The 17,577-nt window shown below is 36.9% G+C and overlaps 1 protein-coding gene across 1 annotated transcript in view; it reads right to left on the bottom strand.

The window, feature by feature from the left end:
* angpt1 (angiopoietin 1) overlaps nt 1–17,577 on the bottom strand; it is a 68,855-nt gene that overhangs the window by 13,126 nt on the left and 38,152 nt on the right. Inside the window, exons 5-7 of the mRNA XM_084422595.1 lie at nt 12,685–12,812; nt 11,137–11,238; nt 7,427–7,593 (exon numbers count right to left, since the gene is read on the bottom strand). Coding sequence (XP_084278721.1) covers nt 7,427–7,593; nt 11,137–11,238; nt 12,685–12,812 — 397 coding nt within the window. The remainder of the gene's footprint in view (nt 1–7,426; nt 7,594–11,136; nt 11,239–12,684; nt 12,813–17,577) is intronic.

Here is a 17,577-nt window from a genome sequence, read left to right as displayed (position 1 = left end):
TCCAGAAACACTATCTTTATAAAGGCTAATGTTTTATGTATTCGAGGAGCGGAGAAGAGTATCCAGAGTTTGAGTCAGAGCTAATAGTGTCTTACATTTTTAATAACATGAGATTTTGGCCAAATGACAGAAAAAACTGAGCGCCCGCATATAGTTACAGTAAACTTTATAAGCTGTAAATGGACATAATGCACTTATTATGACGGACAAAACACGCATGTCTGATACTTGCTGGTCAAAAACATCATAACTCCATTTAAGCTTCATTTTGGTCAAATGTTAATAATATAATGACACATGCAAGTGTCTGACCATATATAACACCACAATATCAACTTAGACATTTTAACATGTTTAATCATTTAAAAAATACAGCGTTTTTTTCCATTTCCTGAAAAGTAGTGGATCCGTCAGGCAATTTAGGGGTTCCCATCACGGGATTATTTTATGGATTTAATTATTATTTTTTTAATGCATTTTTTTTATTTTGATTAAATTTTATGAATAAAGCAGCTCGTAAATCACTTTACCAGTGGAATTATTAAGACATTTCTCCTTATATAGAATCTTTTTAAGTTCAAGAACCCTAGAGTTCTAAATAGAACGCGACTGAAACATCGTATCCTCAATAACTTTTCTTGTTGCGCCACAGAAACAAAACACTCTCGCAAATTCCACCTCGCATAAAATTGTGCACATTATGAAAATAATCTAATTCATTTTGAATTATGGTTAAATATCATTTTTCAGCTTTTCCTTAAGTGGAGTAGCTGGATAAAATGCTTCTGCTCGGCAGGAGATTGGCAATGATCATATTCAATACAGTGATGTAGAGCGCTGTGCGGGTGCCAAGAGAACATTACCAGTTTTTGAAGCAATTACTCTCAAGATCCATTTAACTGATTATTACACTTCCCGAAATGAAATCGCTTTAGGATTCATAAGTAGTGTAAACACGACTGTAATAAGAGCTGGTGTTTATCAGCAGAATCTGCAACAGTCAAGACATTAAATACACAGTATAAATGGTGTAATGGGTATTTCTCCTCATTCTTCATGTTAGTTTTCTCTCTTCTTTTTGCCTTGCTTCAGTTTTCTTATCCAGATTAGGCTATTTTAAAACAGTTTCTGTATTATCTGTGGACCGTCTCAGTCTCACAGTTTCGTTTTGACTGGTGAACAACAGACAGCGTGTGATTTATTAGGGATTTTGCAATCATTTGTTCCATTGCATCCATTCAGCCCTGAATGTTAATATAATATATACAATCAATAATATATACCCGCAATGACAACACTGGAAAATATCAAATGCTCTGGATAAAGATCTAAGACATCTAGGTTACATATGTAACCCTGAACTGCCTATTTATGTATTTATTTATGATGATTTTAAGTATGAAATGGACTCTTTCTCTGCCTCCAGGTATTATAAACATACTTGTATAAACTGTGAGACTTCATGATGTCAGATAAACATTTTTACATGCACCTTTCTGTATATGTGCTATGTCTCACTCTTATGTATTTCTCCGCATCCTTTTAATATTATATTTTCTAGTGAGTGTGTGTCACAGTCATTGATCACGTTCACAACTGCTGTCATGGTCTGTGTGTTCAGTTTTCCTGAAAACAGTTGTAGTTTCCATTGCACAAGCGTAAGAAGTGTGTATCGGGCAGCGCTGTGGTCAGTTAGCGCCACCGAGGCATATCACATTTCCTAGATAACTGGACCTGAGGTTTACCAAAAGAATGCACAAGACCTGGAAAATATATATATATTTGGAAAGATTGTTTTCTCCATGCCAAAGTCAGATTTTCATCTGGTCTCAGTGTTTACACTTGAGTATATCTAAATCTACACTTGATTCTTTTGCTGAAATATTCTTGACTTAAATTCATATTGTAGTACAGAGGTTAAAAATACACACACGCACACACACACACACACACACACACGCACACACACACACACACACACACACACACACACACACACACACACACACACACCAACACGCACACTCACACAAGCGCACAAGCGCACACAAGTGCACACGCTCACACACACACACACACACACACACGCACACACACACGCACACACGCACACACACACACACACACAGGCACACACACCTACACGCACACTCACACAAGCGCACACAAGCACACACACACCAACACGCACACTCACACAAGCACACACACACGCGCGCGCGCGTGCACACACAAACACACACCTTAAATGCAACATGAAAATGATAAATATACACTAAATATTTTCTGATAATTCTGATTATATATAATTCTGAATATATACATTTCAATCTGATAAATCCTTGCTGAATAAAACAATTTATATATAAATATATAAATATATATATATATACACACACATATACTGTATGTATACACACACACACTTTTGGATGGTAGTTATTCATATTTACATTATCAGAATGATATATAAAAAGTGACTGACTTTGACTAAGGAGTAAAAATGATCTCAGTTTAATCGTAACATTAGAGATTTACTATTGAAATCATTAAAGTGTCAAATCTAATATGCATTTGTAATGTTACAGTCTAATAATGCTGACTGATTTGCTGGATCACACCTCTCACACCCCTCATATACCCCACATTAATGCGCCCGGTCCCGCCTGCCGAAACTTGGTTACGTGAAGAAAAAAAAAAAAAATAGATCGTCATTATATGAAATTTATTGTTGTGAGCAGCGTCTACATTCAGCCAAGAGCTCTCTCACCTCAGCCTTTACCCTCAGTGCAGTTTGGAAATCATTAGGACTAAAGAAAGGTAATAAACTTGACAGTTAGTCCTTTTCATGATTTAGGTTCTGGGATTACGCTCCACTATTTCTGTGTGCAATTACTGCTGTTCTAAAGCTTTAAATGTAGTGCAAACATTTCCTGACGGACTGGAAAGTCTCCATGTTGGTTCGGACAAATAGAAATGCTTGTGCATCGTAATATGTTAAGCTCTAAATTATCCTTTGTGGATTCATGCACACGCTTGCAGAATTTTAAAGTGCTTTTATGAGCCATGTCTCCAGTGTGTGTGTGTGTGTGTGTGTACAGTATGTGTGCATGAATTAAGCACAACTGGATCCCGATATGTTGTTCCCGCCAAGCTTTCTAAGGCATTATTTTCTTGTCCTCATGTCATTCCAAACATGTCTGATTTATTTTTATGTGCAACACAAAAGAAGATTTTCTTTTTAAGAGTCACAATGCATCCAAAATGGCATACTGTGTAGTAGGGACTACATTTGGTTAAAAACGTGCTTTGTGACGTTCCATATAGTGTGAACGTAATCCATACGTATACAACGCGTACTGTTTTTCGCATACCATTTAATAAGATTTTGGATGCAGTGTCAGTGTTGTGTTTTTGTCAATGGGGTCCAGTGTTGTTTTGGACCCCATTATGTTTCATTGTAAACTGCAAAAAGAGTTTCTTACTCAGTATTTGTGTCTTGTTTTCCAGTACAGATATCGAAATATTCTTAATAAATCACAATACATTTACTTGAGAAGCAAAGTGATGTAGGATATTAAAGTCTCCCTGTGGTGAAAATGCAGCTTTTAATGTTGTTTATGTGTCTATGTGGTGTTTTTAATATGCTTTAAGACAAAGCATGTGTAAATTCATTTGCATGAAATTCAAAAGCATGTATGAATGGAGGCGGGGCTCATTTGCATATTCATAGAACCACGCATACTAAATGAGGCAAGGGTGTCGAGTTACATTCAAGATATTTTAAGGCATTTTTTCATGTTAAAAACGTTTAAATTATGTCATTTTGCTGATCAAAGATTAGTTTTAAGGAATACAATTATTGACTACTTCGTTTCTGATATAAAAACTATTCAAAATATTTCGATTTGTGTTCCACAGAATAAAGTGACACCGGTCTGGAATGACACACTGTAAGGGATGTAAAGATAAATGCAATCTAATCGATGATAATAAATGTAAATGATGACAGAATGTTAATTTTTGTGTCAACTAGCCTGTGTCTGTCTAAAGCAAAACACAAGCCACATTGGAACAGCATAAAAATTCCTTTGCATGAAGAAAAATCAGGCTGTGAACATTTAAAAGCGACTGTACTAGATAAAGCATATCTTCATAGTGCATCTACTGGTTGTGCTTTTTATAAGCACAAACTAAAAAGGTTCTCAGGTCGGAATCTGAAGGTCTAATCTGAATTTCCAGAAGTAGCAACCTCTTGCACACTTTGTGTTGGGCCACAGAAAGGGTCAGTATTCTCAAGAGGCAGAGAGTGATTACCACAGTATAACCGTTCGAGAGAACACATCTATTTTTAGAGATGAGAATGCTGATTAGATTCCTGAAACTCTCCATACGGGCCGGCCAAGTGTGCAGGCCTGCTGAGAAACACACATCTGAGGTGTGTGTGTAGCCGAACACCTGCCTGTGTGTGTGTGTGTGTGTGTGTGTGTGTGTGTGTGTGTGTGTGTGTGTGTGTGTGTGTGTGCGTATTACTTCTATATATAATGTTGGATATAAAGTCCAAGCCTATTCATTTACACCCACAATGTAACACCAAATTTAGCATTTTAATCAACAGTAAATTTTTTGTTAACCTTTTACCATATGTCTTGGAGTATTGCAATAATATCGTATCGTGAGTTCAGTATCGTGATATATGTATCGAATTGTGACATGAGGGGATCGTTTCACCCCTATCTTTAAAGGGGTCATGACATGAGAAACCAAATTTACCTTGATCTTAAGAGGTCTTTGTACCATTAAAACTTCCTGCAAGTTTCATAGCTTAAGAATTATAAACGTAATATAAACGATATAAACCCATTATAAACGAAGCATTTATTTAATCAAGCTCTAATTACAGCTCGTCGGGGATCCATGGTAAGAAGTGACGTCATGGTACGAAGTGACGTACCAGTCGTTTGCATATGACCGCCTCCAGCGCAAGACAACTACGCCTCAGTATGATGCTGGCTTTGCCAGAAAACGTTTGCTTAAAGATCAGGCCGTGACGACTATTCTGGGCCCAACGACGCCGCCGCAAACTGTAAGTAATGTATTTCATCTTAAAACTACTTTTAGCCAACGACGTTAGCCAATGATAACAGTGGGCGTTAAAGGGGAAACACCCCCAAAACAGACTGTTTGAATCAGAGGATGAGGGAAAAGGTCATAAATCACTAAAATGTTTACGTTTTTTGTCCAAAAAAACTATAGTAATACTATAATTGCACCTAAGGGAACATAATAAAACAAAAACAAAAACCATGTCATGACCCCTTTAACATAAATGCAAATTTGAGTGCAATGACAAGATGTGTAACTGGCTGTGGCAAATAAACAACTACAAATAACTACAAATAAACTACAAATACTACAAATAAACTACAAATAAACTACAAATAGACTACAAATAAACTACAAATACTACAAATAAACTACAAATAGACTACAAATAAACTACAAATACTACAAATAAACTACAAATAGACTACAAATAAACTACAAATACTACAAATACTACAAATAAACTACAAATACTACAAATAAACAACTACAAATAGACTACAAATAAACTACAAATACTACAAATAACTACAAATAAACAACTACAAATAGACTACAAATAACTACAAATATATATATATATATATATATATATATATATATATATATATATATATATATATATATATATATATATATACAGTGCCCTCCACAATTAATGGCACCCCTGGTAAATATGATCAAAACTGGCTGTAAAAAATAAATCTGCATCGTTTATCCTTTTGATCTTTCATTCAAAAAATTTGCAAAATTCTAACCTTTCATTGAAGTAAAAGAATTGAATGTGGGGGGTAAATCACATTATGAAATAAATGTTTTTCTCCAAAACACGTTGGCCACAATTATTGGCACCCTTTTATTAAATACTTTTTGCAACCTCCTTTTGCCAAGATACCAGCTCTGAGTCTTCTCCTATAATGCCTGATGAGTTTGGAGAACACCTGACAAGAGATCAGAGACCATTCCTCCATACAGAATCTCTCCAGATCCTTCAGATTCCCAGATCCATGTTTGTGCTTCTCCTCTTCAGTTCAGCCCACTCATCAGCTCAGGGAACTGGGACGGTCATGGCAGAAGCTTCATTTTGTGCTCCGCAACAAATTTTTGTGTTGATTTTGATGTTTGTTTTGGATCGTTGTCCTGATGGAAGATCCAACCACGGCCCATTATAAGATTTCTAGCAGAAGGCGTCAGGTTTAGATTTTTTATCTGTTGATATTTGATAGAATCCACGATGCCATGTATCTGAATAAGAAGTCCAGGACCTCCAGCAGAAAAATATGCCCACAACATTAAAGATCCAACAGTATATTAAATTGTACACATGGGGTACTTTTTATCCTTGTGTTCACCAAACCCATCTAGTGTGTTTGCTGCCAAAAAGCTATTTTTTTAGTCTCATCTGACCACAGAACCCTGTGCCGTTTGAAGGTCCAGTCGTGTCTGACAATTAAATTTGCTGGAGTTTGTTTCTGGAGGAGCGAGGAGGATTTTTCTTGAAACCCTCCCAAACAACATGTGGGGATGTAGGTTTTTTTTTTTTTTTTTTTTTTTTGGCTTTCTGACCCCAAGACTCAACTAATCTCTGCAATTCTCCATCTGTGATCCTTGAAGAGTCTTTGGCCACTCAAACCATCCTCCTCGCCGTGCATTAAGACAGTATAGACACACGTCCTCTTCCTGGCAGATTCGTAACATCTTTAGTTGATTGGAACTTCTTAATTATTGCCCTGATGGTCAAAATGGGGATTTTCAATTCTTTAGCTATTGTCTTACAGCCACTTTCTATTTTGTGAAGTTCAACAATCTTTTGCTACGCATCAGAACTATATTCTTTGGTTTAACTCATTGTGATGGATGATTAAGGGGATTTGGCCTTTGTGTTTCCTCATATTTAAACTCCTGTGAAACACGAAGTCATAGCTGGACAGTTTCATGTTCCTATAGTCACCCTGGTGTACTAAAAAAGGTAAATATTAATGGGAATATACTTCAGAGATATTTTACTCGTAAAAAATTCTAGGGGTGCCAATAATTGTGGCCAACGTGTTTTGGAGAAAAACATTTATTTCATAATGTGATTTCCCCCCACTTTCAATTCTTTTACTTCAATGAAAGGTTAGAATTTTGCACATTTTTTGAATGAAAGATCAAAAGGATAAACGATGCAGATTAATTTTTTAAAAACAGCCAGTTTTGATCATATTTACCAGGGGTGCCATGAATTGTGGAGGGCACTGTATATAGCATTATACATAAATGCATATGCATTATACTCACACTGTGTAATGCATTAAGAATAATGGAGAAGAGACAGTACCTGTAATTGTGTTTTTCACTGTCGATGTGGAAACTGTCGTACTGGGAGAAGGCCTGGTGTCCGTCCCAGTCGCTCAGCTCCACACGCAGGCCGAACTGCCTCTGATTGGTCAGAACGTGAACGAACTCGTTTCCCAGCCAGTGTTCGGCCGACACACTCCCAAAGCCCTAGCAGAGAGAGAGAGAGAGGGTCGAGCGAGGGTCAGTTTAACCATAGACTCGGGTCACGGGAGGCCTTGGATGAGACAGTGGGAAAGAAAACCCTGTCCAAGATATTTCAAGCCTAATAGAATCAACACAGGGAATGAATTCCACAATTCATCATTTTCTGGAGATAATAATTACAGATTTCCAGAAATCTTTGACACACGAGGGGTATCAATAACCACTGGTCCGTTTCTGAGCCTGAATGTTCAACGGCTGCATCAGATCTGGAGAGACTGTGAGAAAACACTCTACATTATGACATCTACAGGACTAATTTATGATTTTTTTGCGCAATGCCAGTGAAAAATGCAGAACTGTGTGTATAGTATCTAATTAAACACATGCATGACTTGAGTCTCGATGAGAAGGAGTGTGTTCTCTCGTGTAATTCCTATGCACACAAACACACAGACCGTTTAACAGTCTGGTTTTTGCTTCCAAAAGATGTTTTGGACGAGTTTCCATGTGTGTAATGGATCCATTGAGCTCTAAACAGCTGGAGAAAGGCTTCTGAAACAGTCATGATGCAGTGCTGGAGCTGCCAGTAATAATTACAGTACGGCGTAACAGAACCAATACAAGCCTTTAATGAGGAACATCTGTAATTAGTGAAGCTTTCTCTGCATTCCTCCCTGCAGCCGAATCAACACATCACCAGTGATCACCAGATTTAACATGCGCATCCATCACTTATTATCATGCAATTTGTTTCCTATTTAATTTTTGACATAATGTAGCTCTATAAACAAAAATAAAAAGGATAAATAAATAAGAATAATTAAAAAAAAAAGCAATAAATAAAAGCAGTAGAAATCACAAATGGTAGTCAGATTTTAGCACGTTTGCCATCATCATATAATATTTTATTATTTATTTATTATTTATGGTACAAATATTCCCATTCGATTTTTTGACATAGTGTAGCTCTATAAACAAAAATAAAAAGGATCAATTAAAAAAGGATCAATAAATAAATAAAAGCAGCAGAAATCACAAATGGTAGTCAGACTTTAACACGTTTGCCATCATCACATAATATTTTATTATTTATTTATTATTTATGGTACAAATTTTCCCATTCGATTTTTTGACATAAATTAGTTCTGATGACGAAAATAAAACTGATGGATGGATTGATGGAAAAAATAAATAAACAAACAAACAAACAAATACAAATTTTTGACATAAAATAGCAAAAAAAAAAAAAAAAAAGATGTTTAAAAATCATCATTTTTTTTCCTGGAATTAAACATATTTCTTTAAATGTTGATGTATTCGTTAGTATTTGTTCACTTATTTTTTTATATCAGTTTTAGGCTTAGTTTTATTTATTTCCAGTTAATAATTTTAGTGCTTCAACAAGGCAGCTTTTTCTAAAGTTTTATTTAATATTTACATTTTATTTCATTTTAGCTTTATTTCAATGAACAGAAATGTTTTCAATAGTTTTAATTAGCGATTATAACCCCGGTTATTTATGCGCTAGGCAAAGTGAAGATGATCTGACTCATATTGCGTTACAGTAATTATTAATTCCTGGCTCGTGGGAGCCGGTGATTAATGAGCAGTAAATATGAGACACATATGAGGGAACCCTGGTAAAGTGTGTGAAACCTGACGTGTTTCACATAACCTGCGTGTGTTTGTGTTGCTGGGTTGAACTGATCGTCCCTGAGAAGCATATTTCCATACGCAGAAACCGCATCGTTCCCTGCAGTGTGTGAACGCAGTGAGTAATGTGGAGGAACAGCTGATATTCAATCCTCTGAAACAGGGAGTTCTCGAGTGTGTGGTTTTCTGTGCAACACAACATCGGCGTCTCAACAACTCGCTCGGTTGCTATGCCTCAGATTAACACGGCCAAAACCTGGAGCAATTCCTTCCATAGTTTAAATATCTGATTCCATTGTGATGAAGAGTTTCTCCCATCTTCCTTTGGGAAAGTGTTTGGGGAAAGAGAAATATAAGCGCTGATGGAGCTGATAGTGATTGGCTGGAGCGGATACTCCTATGAGGAGAGGTGAACTTATTCCAATACTTCACTAGATCCAAACCAGGGAATACAAAACTACAAATAAAAACTTTGGTGAGGAGTGGAATGACTGAGTTTATGCAACTCAACCTCAGAGGACCAGGTCAAGACATGCTGTAATTCATCACATCGAATATTAAAAGAAGAGGCACGTCATCAGATCCAGTCAATCATCATGTGTTATTCTGAGGGCAGGTGGATTTATTCTCTCTCTCTCTCTGTGCCTGAGCATTGAACATGTTGCTATTCTTAACCCAACACAGCGCAACACAGACGGACGCTTGGATCTTTTTGTCCTACGTTTGGAATAAGCATTTTTGAGCTCTAATGTTACTGGCAAGGCCGGCACTGCATATCATTTCATTATTGTGTATGTTACAGTATGTTTGCTAGCTATTGGCTGTGACAGCATGTCAGAAAGATCTGCAAACAGTTATAAAAAAAATTAAATAATAATAATAAAAATTAAAAAATTACATTACATTAAAATGTTGCTAAGTTTGTGATTACTTTATATGTAATACCAAAGACAAAATGCAAAAATAAAATAAAATAAAATAAAATAAAATAAAATAAAATAAAATAAAATAAAATAAAATAAAATAAAATAAAATAAAATAAAATAAAATAAAATAAAATAAAATAAAATAAAATAAAATAAATACAGCTAGGGATGATTACTTTCACTTCTATTTATAATAATATACAAAATAATAAAAATAAAATAAAATAAAATAAAATAAAATAAAATAAAATAAAATAAAATAAAATAAAATAAAATAAATAAAATAAAATAAAATAAAATAAAATAAAATAAAATAAAATAAAATAAAATAAAATAAAATAAATACAGCTAGGGATGATTACTTTCACTTCTATTTAAAATAATATACAAAATAATAAAAATAAAATAAAATAAAATAAAATAAAATAAAATAAAATAAAATAAAATAAAATAAAATAAAATTAAATTAAATTAAATTAAATTAAATTAAATTAAATTAAATTAAAAAAGCAGTAAAACAAATGCACATAAAAGTCTGTGTATGGAAACAGCTACGCAGTGTGTGAGATAGACTTGTATGTAAACCTACATAGATGCAAACTAATAGACTAGTTAGCGTTCGCAACAGAATACCGCATTTCTGTGTCGAGAAAACAAATCCAGCACTGACGTCCCACTTCATACGACTTCTGGATTTTATAATGCTCATTTTTTCCACTAAAGAATAAGACTGACTATAACAATGACTGAATGTGTCATGCAAACTATCATTCTGAAGGCTAGGAAGAATCCCGTCATCCATGGTTATCCTTCACTCTTCTGAGAGTTAATCAGAGACAGATGAACACAGAAGATATATGGCACATATGCACTGCTTTAAAGAGAGAGAGAGAGAGATGAAGATCATGCGAATCGTTACAGGAAGAGTCAACCCGAGGTTATTGGGAAGGATTCTGGCTTTACGCACCATTTTATATTCTTTCCATGTTCTCTGGAAGTCCACGCTTCCATCTTCACGTCTCTGGATGACGGTCCAGCCTCCGCCTGCAGACTCCATGTTGCAGAACACCTGTTCAGAGACACACACACATCGCACACACACACACACACAACCGTTTATCTTGACCTTATGGATCCGCATATCCTTATAACAACATCAGAGTGATTAGAGGAGAGGAGCAGACCTGAGATCAAACCTGGGTGAAATCGAGCACAGTCACCTCACACACACACACACACAGCTGAACACACACACACACACACACAGCTGAACACACACACACCAACCTGGTTGCAATTACTCCAGTATCACTGGCTGGAGCAACACTGAGAGCAGATATTCAGGGGCAGGTTTATATATTCACAGATGCAGCCTTTAACACACACATTCACACTGTAAAAGGTGAAAAAATGTGCACTTCTACCTCAGCCGTCACAATATTCCTCATTATAATAATTCATGCATAAAGGGGCGGGGCCTGGTTGAGTTAGTTAGTAGTGTGTTAAACTGGCGGTTATGGAAAGGGGCGGGACATTTCCCAAACACACTCGAAGCGCTCGACCAATAACAACACACTGCTCCAGCCGACCAATCAGAGCACAGTGTGCTTTTCAGAAGGAGGGGCTTCATAGAGACAGGAAGTAAACAGAGCGTTACTGACAGACTGGGAAGAGAGGAGCCGCAACAATGGAAAAAACAATGAGGAAAATAATCAACATTCAAGCAGGAAAATCTATTCTAGTAGAGCCTGAAAACTACATCAAGACTTTATCATGCATAAAAAGGCATAATATGGTCTTTTTATTTATGACTTTTGTTGGTCTACATCATACAGTCAGTTTGGTTCAGTCATATTAAATATTTTTGGATAGAATAAAATTTGTTACTTGACAAAAAGGGGATGAATTATCCCTCTCTATTATATATAGAGAGAAGTGTCGAAAATTGGCTGTAGGTCTGATATCAAAAAAATAATGCTAAATAAAAATTATAATACAAAAATGATTCAAATAGGCCTAATTCAAAATATAAAAAAAAAGCAGTAAAACAAATGCAAAAAAAAAAAAAACGAATAAAATTGAATTAAATTAAAATGCTTTGTAATTGTGATTACTTTCACTTCTATTAAAAAAGTAAAACAAATGCAAAATACAAAACTAAAATAAATAAATAAATAAAATGCAGCCAACGATTACATTCACTTATATTTCATATAATATTTCAGTAAAACAAATGCATAATACAAATAATAAAATAGAATACCTAGAATTCTTTGACTGTGTGCAATTGTGTGATTTTTGTAATACATGACATTTACATGACTTTTATATGACTTCTGTGTTTTTGTTTAGTTTTTTATTAGAGTATAATTGACTGTTGTCTAATATAAAATCTGGGTCCAGAAACAAAAGCAGTTAAAGCCAGATATGCACAGACCCCGTATCAAACCCTGAGTCTCTACTTAAATAGAGCCGTTACGTCTTGTATTAATATGAAATTGGATTGGATTCCTACCTTTTTCGTCTCTTGTGGGCTAATGTTGATCGTGTAAACTCCATTTTTCTGGAATCCGGCTTGGTAGAGGTCGGCACAGTCCCGAAACTTCCTCTCCTCGTCAGCTTGCTTTGTGCTGTTTGGCACCACTGAATACACACAGAAAACATGTCAGAACCAGCAAAAACATAAACCACCAGCGAAATAATAAATCAGGCTGTTTATATTGGTACACACACAACGGAAAGCACCTCTGGATCTGCGCTGAACAAATAAATCAGGTTCACTCACTCTCTCACTCATATTCAGCCAAACAGAACATTTTCAACAAGACAGCGATGATGCAGACACACAGCCTAACGGTATCTGACAGTCTCCTGAAAACCTGGCAGCTGACAGCTATTTGACAAGGGCTGTTTTTTGATAGACCAGGACCATTTTTTTAATTTAATTTAATTTAATTTAATTTAATTTAATTTAATTTAATTTAATTTTATTTTATTTTATTTTATTTTATTTAACTTTATTTTATTTTATTTTATTTTATTTTATTTTATTTTATTTTATTTTTATTTAGCATTTCTTTTGTGCATTTCTTTCACTTCTTTTAATAGTAATCACAACCTTAGCTGCATTTTAATTTAATTTATTTTGTTTTTAGCATAGAAGAGGCTTATTTATGAATGAATAATTGTGATTGGCAATGCGTATACAGTATTTATTTCTTCATCTTCTGTCAGCATGTATATAAAACTGTCCGTATCTAATAACGGTTTCATGCCACAAACCCATTCAAACAGATCAAAATATAGCAGAAAATATCAATGTTGTAAAATATTGCTCGCTGTGGGATAAATCACACGCAACCCCTTCAAAAACAAATACTAAGTTACTTTAGTTAACTTGAGTTAATGGAATAAATAACACAGGGCAAATTCAAAATATTGTATCATTTTATCATCTGGATGGAATTATTATGAGATTAAAAAGGACAGCAAGTACATTGGTGCGTTATCAACATAATCTTCTTCCAGTGACTGACATTTTTCCAAGTGTGAAAGTGTTTTAATCAAAGCGCGGATCTGTGGACTCCGACAGCTGCGTCTCTCTACATCTGCACACAATTACAACGCCGATATTTTGAAACCAAGCAAGAGTCTGCGGACCAAATACTACAAGCTATAAATTTCAAGTTCCTGTTATAACAAGTGGTTTATATTTACCCACCGTGTCCCAGTTATATAGAAGGACATTCCTTCCGATTCCCCTCTCCTCTTTTCTTTCACTGCGAAAGATCTGAGTTTTCACACTAGTGCTGTTTCTTTTTTTATTAATAAGACAAAGAAATAGACCAATGACATATACAAACAAGTACACACAGAGAGGAGAAAAGAAGAAGAAAAAGAGAAAAAGAGCTGTATATATATAGGTAGAGTAATAATTTTAATGAATAGGTTATTCCAGTGTGATATAACAACATTTTTGATTATATATATATATATATATAGCTCTTTCCCCCCCTTTTTTTCTTATTTTCTCCCCTCTATGAGTGGATATATACATTCTCATTGATCTTATATATATATATATATATTTATATATACACACACACACACATATATATATACATATATAGGTCTCACACACTCGTGTTGTGTGTGTGTGGAAGAGCAGGAGATTCACTGCTGAAGATCTCAGTTCTCACACACTCCTGTTGTGTGTGTGTGTGTGTGTGTGTGTGTGTGTGTGTGTGTGTGGAAGAGCAGGAGATGTCACTGCTGAAGATGTCAGGTCTCACACACTCATGTGTGTGTGTGTGTGTGTGTGTGTGTGTGTGTGTGTGTGTGTGTGTGTGGAAGAGCAGGAGATGTCACTGCTGAAGATCTCAGTTCTCACACACTCAGTTCTCACACACTCATGTTGTGTGTGTGTGTGTGTGTGTGTGTGTGTGTGTGTGTGTGTGTGTGTGTGTGTGTGTGTGTGTGTGTGTGTGTGTGGAAGAGCAGGAGATTCACTGAGAGTGTCAGGGCTGTTTAGGCAGAACTTTGATCCTGTCGTGCGACGGAGGGCAACTCTTCATCCAGGGATGTTATTCCTGCGCTCCGGTTCAGGATTGAGTGTCAGTGACGAGGATCTCCCGCTGTGACGGAGAGGAACTTCTGAACCACTGAAGCCCAGCTGTGTGTCAGGCGACTGGGATTTACCTCTTTAAAACAGCAGAACTGAAGAGAGCGACACGAGCAACGCTAATAAAAGAGGATAAAGCCTAATGCTTATTACTGTACGTTCAAATCACATTATGAAATAAATGTTTTTCTCCAAAACACGTTGGGAACAATTATTTGCCCCCTTTTATTAAATACTTTTTGCAACCTCCTTTTCCCAAGATAACAGCTCTGAGTCTTCTCCTTTAATGCCAGATGAGTTCGGAGATCAGAGACCATTCCTCCATACAGAATCCCTCCAGATCTTCATTCCTCCATTCAGAATCCCTCCAGATCCTTCATTCCTCCATTCAGAATCCCTCCAGATCCTTCATTCCTCCATTCAGAATCTCTCCAGATCCTTCATTCCTCCATTCAGAATCCCTCCAGATCCTTCATTCCTCCATTCAGAATCCCTCCAGATCCTTCATTCCTCCATACAGAATCTCTCCAGATCCTTCATTCAGAATCCCTCCAGATCCTTCATTCCTCCATTCAGAATCCCTCCAGATCCTTCATTCCTCCATACAGAATCTCTCCAGATCCTTCATTCCTCCATACAGAATCTCTCCAGATCCTTCATTCCTCCATTCAGAATCCCTCCAGATCCTTCATTCCTCCATACAGAATCTCTCCAGATCCTTCATTCCTCCAGACAGAATCTCTCCAGATCCTCCATACACAATCTCTCCAGATCCTCCATTCCTCCATACAGAATCCCTCCAGATCCTTCATTCCTCCATACAGAATCCCTCCAGATCCTTCATTCCTCTATACAGAATCCCTACAGATCCTTCATTCCTCCATACAGAATCTCTCCAGATCCTTCATTCCTCCAGACAGAATCTCTCCAGATCCTCCAAACAGAATCTCTCCTCTCCAGATCCTTCATTCCTCCAGACAGAATCTCTCCAGATCCTTCATTCCTCCACACATAATCCCTCCAGATCCTTCACTCCTCCATACAGAATCTCTCCAGATCCTTCATTCCTCCAAACAGAATCTCTCCAGATCCTTCATTCCTCCAGATAGAATCTCTCCAGATCCTTCATTCCTCCATACAGAGTCTCTCCAGATCCTTCATTCCTCCACACAAAATCCCTCCAGATCCTTCATTCCTCCGTACAGAATCTCTCCAGATCTTCATTCCTCCATACAGAATCTCTCCAGATCTTCATTCCTCCACACAGAATCTCTCCAGATCTTCATTCCTCCATACAGAATCTCTCCAGATCCTTCATTTCTCCACACAGAATCTCTCCAGATCCTTCATTCCTCCGTACAGAATCTCTCCAGATCTTCATTCCTCCATACAGAATCTCTCCAGATCCTTCATTCCTCCACACAGAATCTCTCCAGATCTTCATTCCTCCACACAGAATCTCTCCAGATCCTTCATTCCTTCGTACAGAATCTCTCCAGATCTTCATTCCTCCATAGAGAATCTCTCCAGATCCTTCATTCCTCTATACAGAATCTCTCCAGATCTTTCATTCCTCCATACAGAATCTCTCCAGATCCTTCATTCCTCCGTACAGAATCTCTCCAGATCCTTCATTCCTCCATACAGAATCTCTCCAGATCCTTCATTCCTCCATAGAGAATCTCTCCAGATCCTTCATTCCTTCATACAGAATCTCTCCAGATCCTTCATTCCTCCGTACAGAATCTCTCCAGATCCTTCATTCCTCCACACAGAATCTCTCCAGATCCTTCATTCCTCCATACAGAATCTCTCCAGATCCTTCATTCCTCCACACAGAATCTCTCCAGATCCTTCATTCCTCCGTACAGAATCTCTCCAGATCCTTCATTCCTCCACACAGAATCTCTCCAGATCCTTCATTCCTCCATACAGAATCTCTCCAGATCCTTCATTCCTCCACACAGAATCTCTCCAGATCTTCATTCCTCCATACAGAATCTCTCCAGATCTCCTCCACACAGAATCTCTCCAGATCTTCATTCCTCCACACAGAATCTCTCCAGATCCTTCATTCCTCCATACAGAATCTCTCCAGATCCTTCATTCCTCCATACAGAATCTCTCCAGATCCTTCATTCCTCCATACAGAATCTCTCCAGATCCTTCATTCCTCCATAGAGAATCTCTCCAGATCCTTCATTCCTCTATACAGAATCTCTCCAGATCCTTCATTCCTCCGTACAGAATCTCTCCAGATCCTTCATTCCTCCGTACAGAATCTCTCCAGATCTTCATTCCTCCATAGAAAATCTCTCCAGATCCTTCATTCCTCTATACAGAATCTCTCCAGATCCTTCATTCCTCCGTACAGAATCTCTCCAGAGCCTTAATTCCTCCATACAGAATCTCTCCAGATCCTTCATTCCTCTATACAGAATCTCTCCAGATCCTTCATTCCTCTGTACAGAATCTCTCCAGAGCCTTAATTCCTCCATACAGAATCTCTCCAGATCTTCATTCCTCCATACAGAATCTCTTCAGATCCTTCATTCCTCCATACAGAATCTCTCCAGATCCTTCATTCCTCTATACAGAATCTCTCCAGATCCTTCATTCCTCTATACAGAATCTCTCCAGATCCTTCATTCCTCCACACAGAATCTCTCCAGATCCTTCATTCCTCCATACAGAATCTCTCCAGATCTTCATTCCTCCGTACAGAATCTCTCCAGATCTTCATTCCTCCAGAGAATCTCTCCAGATCCTTCATTCCTCCACACAGAA

Source organism: Rutilus rutilus (genome assembly GCF_951802725.1).
Source record: "Rutilus rutilus genome assembly, chromosome: 11".
NCBI lineage: Eukaryota > Metazoa > Chordata > Actinopteri > Cypriniformes > Leuciscidae > Rutilus > Rutilus rutilus.
Note: the sequence above shows the minus strand (reverse complement) of the source record. Positions and strands in the feature narration are given on the sequence as shown.